Source organism: Octopus bimaculoides, chromosome 9, assembly GCF_001194135.2.
Source record: "Octopus bimaculoides isolate UCB-OBI-ISO-001 chromosome 9, ASM119413v2, whole genome shotgun sequence".
In the NCBI taxonomy this organism is placed as follows: Eukaryota; Metazoa; Mollusca; class Cephalopoda; order Octopoda; family Octopodidae; genus Octopus; species Octopus bimaculoides.
Window position 1 is genome coordinate 33452034 of NC_068989.1, and position 9717 is coordinate 33461750.

At 35.4% G+C, this 9717-nt stretch overlaps 1 protein-coding gene across 1 annotated transcript in view; it reads right to left on the reverse strand.

Moving 5' to 3' along the window:
* The window catches only part of LOC106875105 (uncharacterized), a 62801-nt gene that overhangs the window by 13714 nt on the left and 39370 nt on the right, over nucleotides 1-9717 (reverse strand). Inside the window, exons 9-11 of the mRNA XM_052970575.1 lie at nucleotides 9270-9406; nucleotides 5332-5406; nucleotides 1609-1667 (exon numbers count right to left, since the gene is read on the reverse strand). Of these exons, the coding sequence (XP_052826535.1) occupies nucleotides 1609-1667; nucleotides 5332-5406; nucleotides 9270-9406 (271 nt within the window). The remainder of the gene's footprint in view (nucleotides 1-1608; nucleotides 1668-5331; nucleotides 5407-9269; nucleotides 9407-9717) is intronic.

The following is a 9717-nucleotide window of genomic DNA, read 5'->3' on the forward strand; positions in this document are numbered from 1 at the left end:
TACGACAGGCTTCTTTCAGTTTCCGTCTACCAAATCCATACACAAGGCTTTGGTTAGCCCAAGGCTACAGTAGAAAACACTTGTTCAAAGTGCCATGCAGTGGAACTGTACCCAGAACCATGTGGTTGGGAAGCTTCTTACCACACAGCCATACAGAGAGAGAGAGAGATAAAGAGAGAGAGAGAGAGAGAGATAAAGAGAGACAGAGATACTGATCTCTGGAAACCTGTTACAGTCTCATTCCTAAGAAGAGCAAGCCCTCTGATCCCCACCAACTACCACAACCCCTTTCTCCAGAAAAAGAAGGTAACTAATCAAATGACTTGTAATTGAAATGCACGCAGAGCCACTTTCCTTAGTTTTGTGGAGAAAGCATATTTGTCAATATATCGTTGTAGTTAAAATTTCAAAATACTCAAGAATTAAAAAATTCCATATATAGCATTCTATGCATTGGAGAGTTTGACTTGGAATTTAATTGTCCAACAAGAAAATGGTCTAGTAGGATAAGAGCATTAAAAATCAGCATGAAATACAAGTTTGTAACCTTAATCCCAGCCAAAGCACATAAATCTAGCATCTGATAATGGGATCAATAAATTAAATGAGGTTAATCAGTAAAATTAATCCATGGACTATCTATACCTTTTGTCTTGTCAGTAATTATGTAACAGCTGCCAAAATGTCCAGTAAGGCTAATGCACACCAAATTATATTTAATTCATTATTTCACCCAAGATGCAGATTTGTCAGCAGCACAAACTAAAATCCAATTCTCCTGTGAAAAACTTGAACAAACAGATTTATTTTGCTGGACTTCATCCTCCTTGCAACATACTCTCCATTCTCATAAATTTGTAGCAGGGACTTCCACCCCTTTGTTAAAAGAATCTCTACCAACTTTGCTGAATTCTATCCAGCACTCCATTTAGGATGGCTCTGTTAATGGCAGTTTTGCTGAAAAGGCCTATTTTCACCCCAACTTTACACTGTATTCTCTGATCAAAATGCTTCCCAAACATACTTTCTCTACACTCCCATTCCTATCATGTGAAAATTCCCCCAATTAATCATCCAGTTCAACAAGGTAAGTTAGTGACATCCCTTATATCATCCAAAACAGAATGCACTAGCATTTCCTTCAATCCTCAGCCAACACCTTAGTCTCTCTTTCTCTACAAACATGAAGCTGGACATGAAAACGAATTCAAAGACCATAAATTCAATGAAACTGGTATAGCTGGACATGACAATTCTGTGAAAGACCGGAAGAATTAGCTGAATGCATACAAATTTGATAAGAAGCCATAATGGAAATGGTGGTGTGATCACCAAAATGCAGTTTTTATACTATTACGATGAGGATACCTTGAACCAAGTTGGAAATATTTACATGAACCTAACAAACCCATCAGATTCCTTGAAATTTTCATGGTGGACTATTATTGACTCCATGAGTGATAGTGGATATTTACATCAACTGGTAAAAAAAACAAGGCAGATAAGGCCACCTATATTTATGCCATCCAATTTAAAACAAGTACACAGCATGCGTAAATCTACATCAACTGATGTCATGAGATTAAAAGTAAAATTAATCTTCCTTACCAAAATTGCCATTTTCAAGAGTTTTAGTCACAAATAGTTTATCACCTTGCCGGAGTTTCCTAAATAAGAAAAACAATTAAAAAACTTTTAGAATGCAAGACAATTAAGAGGAATTAGAACACAAAACATTCTCTTTCATTAACATTTCTTTAAAAATATAACAAAGAAAAACTTCCTTTCTGAAAACAAATTTTAAAAATTGAATCATGTTAACTTTTAATAAAGGATGAATTAAAAGTAGTGACAGCAGCAGAGAGAGAGAGAGAGAGTAAGAGAGAGAGTGAGTGAGTGAGTTAGTGTATGAGTGAGAGTGAGTGAGTGAGTTAGTGTATGAGTGAGAGTGAGTGTGTGTGTTTTTGCTTACAACTGTGCACACTTATATGAAAGACATAGCATCTGAGTAGTGTTGTCATTAGCACTTTCGTCAATAAATCATCTGCTCCCTTCTTGCCTTTGAAACTGTGTGAAATAAGAGATTCGTTATTTGAAAACCTGCTAAGGGGAGACATGAGGAAGAATAGCCAGCTGTAAAATAATACCTCAGTAACATATTAGTCTAACTTATACTGGCATGGAAAAATGAACCTAAAAATGGACAAACAAAAACAATGCAACATTTTACAGGCATAGAAAAACACAATTTGTATGGGTATAAGAGGCACCAGATGTTGTGTGCGAGAGAGAAAACTGTGCTGGTTTGGTCAGGTGATGCGTATGGATGAGGACAGCTGAGTAAAGAAGTACTGAGCTCTAATTGTGGAAGGTACCTGTAAAAGAGGTAGACCTGGGAAAACATGGGACGAAGTGGTGAGAAAGGATCTTTGGATGCTGGGCCTCACTGAGGAAATGACAAGGGACCGGGAGATGTGGTGATTTGCTGTACTTGATAAGACATGTCAAGCTAAGTAAAATTGCTGTCTTCCACACATACAGGCTTGTCCTTTCAGGTACCAGTGCTGTGTTAATGCACCCATGCCAGGGCTGCGTAAACGCAAAAGTGCCAGTGACACATAAAAGGCACCCGGTACACTCTTAAGTGGTTGGTGTTAGGAAAGACATCCAGCTGTAGAAACCATGTATCAACAGACAGCTGGAGTTTGGGCAGCTCCCTGCCAGCTAGCTCCTTGTCAAACAGTCCAACCCAAGCCAGCATGGAAAGGAGACGTTTAACAATGATGTGTGATAAGAACAATCATGTTAGAGGTACCAGCAGCAATATACCATTATTTGTCTGCTCCATCTTCCTTCGTACCTGGCTAGAAACATTGTAGCTCTTTTTGGGTGGTAGCCTTGATTAACACCACTACCTTGTCCTAGGGTGTTTTTAGCAGAATTCACTCTATTACAAGCAGGATACTGGCCTGAAGATAGCTTGATATGTACATTGCCTCCCCCACCACCCTCAGAGGTTCATCAAAAGTCATAGCACTCCTTTCCATCTCTGATTAAGCCATAAATCCATAAATATAGGCAAAAATCTTTAACCAGAAATGTTATCTTAACCTTTTCTCATACCCAAACTACATTTTATCCCAAATGACTATATCTTCATCTGATTGCCATCCCTTTTTTAATTATTTTAACCACTTCCTAAATTCATATTTATTATATCATTCTGGTTTTCCTTCCTTTTTCATATCTTATTTTATGTAACAATACCTTACATTGATGCCAAGTAGAGAAATCCTAGAAGATCAATAGTCAGGATCACCAACTTCTATCAAGAGTAGCTAAAATGCATCCATAGGGATGGCATCCATGGTTGGAAAGATTCACTATAACTCAAGCTCAAATTCATAATAATGGAACTGCATGGTGACAGAGAATCATGGTAATCCACAAAAGCAGTGCGACTGAATTTTATCTATTTATTTTGCTCTAAGTTTTATTTAAAAGATCTTTTTTTTTACCCTTGATTCACAATCTATGATATGTAGCTTGTGTGTATAAATGTCTATTGCCACCATCATTTGATGCTATCAATCTGAAAATAAGTTCTTTTCTTCTTCCCACCAGTATCAAAGGCCCTGAAAAGAAACAGATCTTCATTTCTGACAAAACCATAAAAGAAAAATTAGGCTATACCAATAATCCCCCTCTTAATTTGCAAATATCACATGATCTACCTTCCATCTTACCCACTGCTCTAAATACTAATTTTGAAGTAAAGTAACCCAGCTTCAAAAGTCTCTTAAACATTATATCATGAGCTATGTGATTGGCCCTTCAATATAATTTCATATTCTTGGTTTACATATTTAGTCACAATGGAAATTTCTTATATTAACCAATAAAACATGTTAAAATTGGTATAAGTAACTTTCAGCTATCCATTTTGGTTATCATCAATGTTATGCCAACTTTTTCTATGTTGAAATAGGTTAGACAAGTTATTGAGGCAATACTCTATGGTCACATACCCTTCCAGTTGCCAACCTTACTTGCATTTCAAATATTTTTATTGCACTGATCTTCAAACATCAAAACCAATGAAACTACTAAGCTACAGGCTGTGTTGTTCACAGGAGTCATAAACAAATGTCACTGCAGCTCAAATAGTGTTTGTCGAGATATGTAGAAGGGCTGTGCCATGACTTTTGCAGAACCTCTGAAGCTGGTAGGGCAAACAATGGAGACATCAAGTTATCCTCAGACCAGTGACCTGCTTATAACAGAGTGAACTCTGCTAAAAACACCCAAATGTGGTATCAGGAGACTATAAAGTAGTTTTACTACCCAAGAAGAGGTACAGTATAACAGGGTTCTATCTACCCAGTTTCATTTACAAGGCTTTAGTCAACCAACTACACACACACAATAGGCTTCCATACAGCTTCTGGCAACTGAATTTCATTTGCAGGACATTGATCAGCATGAAGTTATAATAGAAGACTTTGCCCAAAATACTTCAGACCAAATAAGTGCAAAGGAAACTTTGCAACTACACAGCTATGTTTGCACCAATTCTATCATCATCAAATTTAGTATCTAATAAAATTTGAATGATCTTCATGCATCTGTGAATTTGAGAAAAAAAACAAAAAAAAAAAACAGGAATGACTTACGCAGACATGACTGACAACAGTTAGCTCAGAAAACAAATTTGAAGGTTATCTTTTTGGGGGGAATATTGAAAATACAGGTAGAAAATGTTACAGTTCCACTGTAGACAACTCTAGCAGTAATAATTTCCTTTATCAGTAGTGGTGAAAATGAAATTGAAGCAATTCATGAAGTAAGTGATGCTTTGCTGTAATATCACTTGGTTTACAAGACTAATACAAAATTGAGAGAGAGATTTTTAATATATACTTTTCTCAGCGGCCAGGGAATATGGAAAAGAAACTTAAAAGAATGACTCAAAACAAGGTAAGTGATATGAGCAATTGGTTGGAGCAGTTGACAAGTGAACTTTGCAACCATATTTCCTTGTCATATTTTCCCATCTGAAAGGACATTATGGATAATGTGGTCCTGGTTACAGTAAATATGAAAAATATGAAGATAGGATGGCCATGACAGGTGCAGCTATTCTGAAATAAAACCAATTGGAAGACAGCTGAGATTTTATGACAAGCTTCCCATCTTCACCTATTTTCTGTATACTGAGTTGTACAAAAGAGGCTAAGTCGTTATAAGATATAGCAGAACAAAACTTTTACAAGTCCTAATTTCATTGACATTTTTATAGCAATTACATTATTAAATAATAGTAATACTTACAAATTTAATGCAGGCTCTCTGTATGATATTGATTTAATAGCAGTCCTTCGAGGACGTTTAACACCAAAGGTGTCCCTGAAAAATAAAAAATAAAAACATGTTTAAAATTTTTCCTAATATAGAAGCAAGCTAATGATCCAGGCAAGTGTTTTAACAATTCAGTAATATATTTCATTTTTATACATATTAATTTGCTGAAAACACATTTAGCCTAACTGTGAAAATAATTATGTTGGGATTATACTACAAACATTTTCAACAACTCCACAACATATTACATGAGCTTTGTTAAGTCAGTCATCAATAAGTGTGGGTATGACTTGTTCAAATGCCAACAAGGGAAACTTTACCTTTCATCAATAAATTAGTATCAGTTAGACACATGTCACAAATTTCAATAGCTGACTATATTGATCCCCAGTATCTATGTTGAAAATTATTTGCTTAGAGAAGTTCCAAACAACTTCTCAGTCTGAATCTCTGCAAGTTTATGCATGTAAGAAAAAATTCTAATAGGATACATTTTCCAAAAGGAATGTTTGAGGGGTTGACACTTGGTAGAGATTATAAAGAGAAGTAGCAAAGGAATTAGGTGGCCTTCAGTAGAGGTGTTACGGAGGTTGCTAGTTGTACTTTGAGGAAAACGAGTGCTGTAAGCTAATGATTGTAGTCTGTTGGGTTTTTTTTGTCTCCTCATTCACCATTTTCCACAGTTACTACAATTTTGACAGGAACAAAGTCAGAGGAATGTATCATGCTTTAATGTCACATTTTTGGCTTGGTTTCTACAACTGATTCTCTTCCTAATGCTAACCTCTTTACAAAGTGTATTGGGTGCATTTTACATGATACCAGCACTAATGATGTTGTCATATAATTCACAAAACTTAAAAGCCTTTAAGTATATGTTTGACATATTGTTATAAACATTCAATAAATTTTCATTTTCTGTAATGATCAAATATAAAATTATAAACAGCCACACAATTCCACAACAACATAAGAGGATCTAATCCCACCTATTAAATTAATTTTATTTTGTTTGTTTCATTCTTGCCATTCACAACCATCACTTTTGGGCCATGATCCTTTTGCTATGAATTACAATTTTAAATATGTTCCAATATTTTTGAGCATCAGTGGAGAACCCTTTTAGTGTCAAGGTAAATTGCAAGTGCCTAAGAACCTGTGAGGGAGAGTATAATCTTAACAAAAACAACAATATAGGCTTTCTGGTATGGTTTCTTATTACTGAATAGTGGAATTCTTAAAATGTGGTAGGTTGGGCAGAATATAAGAAAGTGGACATTAAAGAAACACTGGAAAATGAAGTTAATTTCTTCTGAAGATTCAGAAGTAACACAATCAATAGAAGAGTTTGCATGGTGTTCTATTTGCATTAGTGATATGCTTAATACCACTAATAATACTACTGTACATAATGTAAGGCAGTATAAAATTAATAATATCTTAAGTGTAAATGTCAAAATTGATGACCATTAATTTAGAGGAATTAATCATACACATACTTTCTCAAATCATCATCATTTAACGCCTGTTTTCCATGCTGGCATGGGTTGGATGGTTTGACTGAAAACTGGTAAGCAGGGGAGCCGCAACAGGTTCCAATTTGATTTGGCATGGTTTCTACAGCTGGATGCCCTTCCTAATGCCAACCTACACTATGACTATTCACTGAGATATATGTATACCTTTTTTTATGCAACAAATGTATTTTTAATGCATATATATATGAATGTCTGAGGGTGAGGATCCCATAATATCAACAAAGTGCAACAGGCATTGAACACAAAGTAAAGTTCTGAATAAAGATACCTTGTAGGGTTTTAGAAAATTTAAGATGTCAACAAAAATGAAGGTAACAGAAGCATTCCCAGTAACAAAAGCATACCATTGATGAGGTAACATAGAAGAGAAAATTAAAAATCTGCAAAGATTTCTCAAAGTGAAAGCAACATCAGCCAATTACTTGATAGTACTTGCCAAATAAACTTATATATAGTAATTGTTTTGATAAGTTTATTTTTGCCATTATGATTTTCCTTCATGTCTGTTGTATTCATGTTCCTAGTACTTGTATTTTCACTTTGTCGTTAAGTGTGTGAATATGTATAAATACATGTGGTCCTAATAAAGTAGGGTTTTATAGTTTGTAGAAATAGAAAAGCTTACTAATGCTTTCAAGACCAGGAGAAGAATAATGAATTTCTTTTCTCCATGTAGCATCACATATAAAGTGGAAATGTTCTTCATGGTGAGAAGCAACATATGTAACTATGCATCATCTACATGCAACCTAGACACCACACATTAAATCTGTATTTATTCAACAGAGACCTTGAGAGCATTCCCCAGCAGAGTTGTGCCAATCTTGTCTCTTTCAACAGCACAAAAGATCAAGTACTACTCATATAAAAAAAAAAAAAAACACATTACATCTCCTATAAACATAAGTGTTACTCAAATACAGCTTCACTATCACTGAGGAGCTTTCCTGGCGAAAACATCCTTAGTATTGTTAAAACTGCATCCCAACAACTAGCCAGTCTCTTTAGCACCAAAAGATATTTCCATCCTCAACAGTTGCTGACACTCTACAAGGTTCAAGTGATGCCCACAATAGAGTACAGCTCATACATCTGGGATGGTGCTTCTGCCATGCAAACTAACATTTTGGATTGCATCCAGAGAAGAACCACTCCACTGACTAGCATTCCATCACTGAAGGAGATACTTCAACTTCTGGTCCACAGCTGTGTTGATTCCTACTCTTGTCTTTTCTAGCACTATTACAATGGCCACTGCTCCTTGGAGCTGGCTGGTCTCATATCTTTACTGTTCAGGAACTCTCAACCTACTTGTCTCTATATCTCAATCATTCTTTCCCTGCACTGACCACTATGCTCAATCCTTCATCTCCAGAACACTGGCCTTCTGGAATTTTCTTCCTGCAGGTGGTGACCAGCAACAATTTAAATGGAACAGTATTGATTTCACTAGCCTTAAAAGTCTCAGAACCTACAAGGATCATGGGCACTTCCATACCTCCCCCAAAATCAGTGAGTGGGAAAAAAACATTATGATCAATGATTAGGCAAAATATTATGTTAATATTATAGCACACAATTCACTGAGTGGCTGATGAAAATTAATTCAATTAAGCCATTAACTAAATCTGTATGAATGAGATAGCCTCACTAGAACACAAAATATATTTCATTACTTTTTTTAGGAGAAATCTACTCCATATTAAATATTTATATACTATATTCTCAAGCAAACAAAAATATTTTTTACAATATCTTAAACAGCACTTGTCTTCTATATTTATTGCTGAAAGCTATTTAGAAATCTATAAACATTTATCCAGGACCTGTTCATTAGCAATGCTTGAATAAACAGCTTGAATTGTTAGTGGAGCCATCAATTTTTTTTAACAGTGAATCACACTGTATATAAGGAGAATGGTTCACATACAATGAACCACAGCAGGAACCGTTATGTGGTCACTGAGCCAATGTGAACATTATTGTATTTACTGAGTCAACAAAGCAGTCACTGTGACTGCTTCCTCAGCCCACAGCCTATCTAGAAAAAAAGAGACCACATTGAATACTGTAGTCCAGCACAGACTATAGCTGTGGAAGACAAGACTTTCTTGGTCAACAATACCAACTGAAGGTTAATCAATGACAAGAATGAATCTCAATTATAGACAAATCAAACTTATAGATATTTAAGATAAATGTCAATGTATATTTATATTCTAGAATAACCAATAAAATTAGGCAATGAATGAAATTTCTACTTCATATGAAAATAGTTCATAAACATGAAAACAAACATTTTTATAATTTCAGAATTTGCAACAAAACTCAAATGGTGATGATACTACATAAAAAGTTTTAAAAATTTACTCATAATTATCTTCAGATAGACGTTTTGAAGAATTTTTGGAAAGATTTAAAGGACTTGTATTTCTTGAAGTAGCTTCTGGTGGTAAATCAGTGAGTTGCACATCAATATTTTCCTTCATTTCACAAATTAATGTTGCCTGGAAAAGAAAATTTGATTATGAACAACAAACGAGTGAATCAATTTAGATGAGATGCAGTTTGGGTTCGTGCCAGGTAAAAGCACTACTGATGCCTTATTTCTAGTGAGACAGTTGCAGGAGAAATACCTAGCTAAGGATAAACCTCTGTACCTGGCTTTCGTTGACATGGAGAAAGCCTTTGACAGGGTCCCCCGATCCCTTATCTGGTGGTCAATGAGGAAACTTGGGATAGAAGAATGGTTAGTGAGAGCTGTGCGAGCCATGTACAGAGATGCTGCCAGTAAGGTGAGGGTTGGAAATGAGTACAG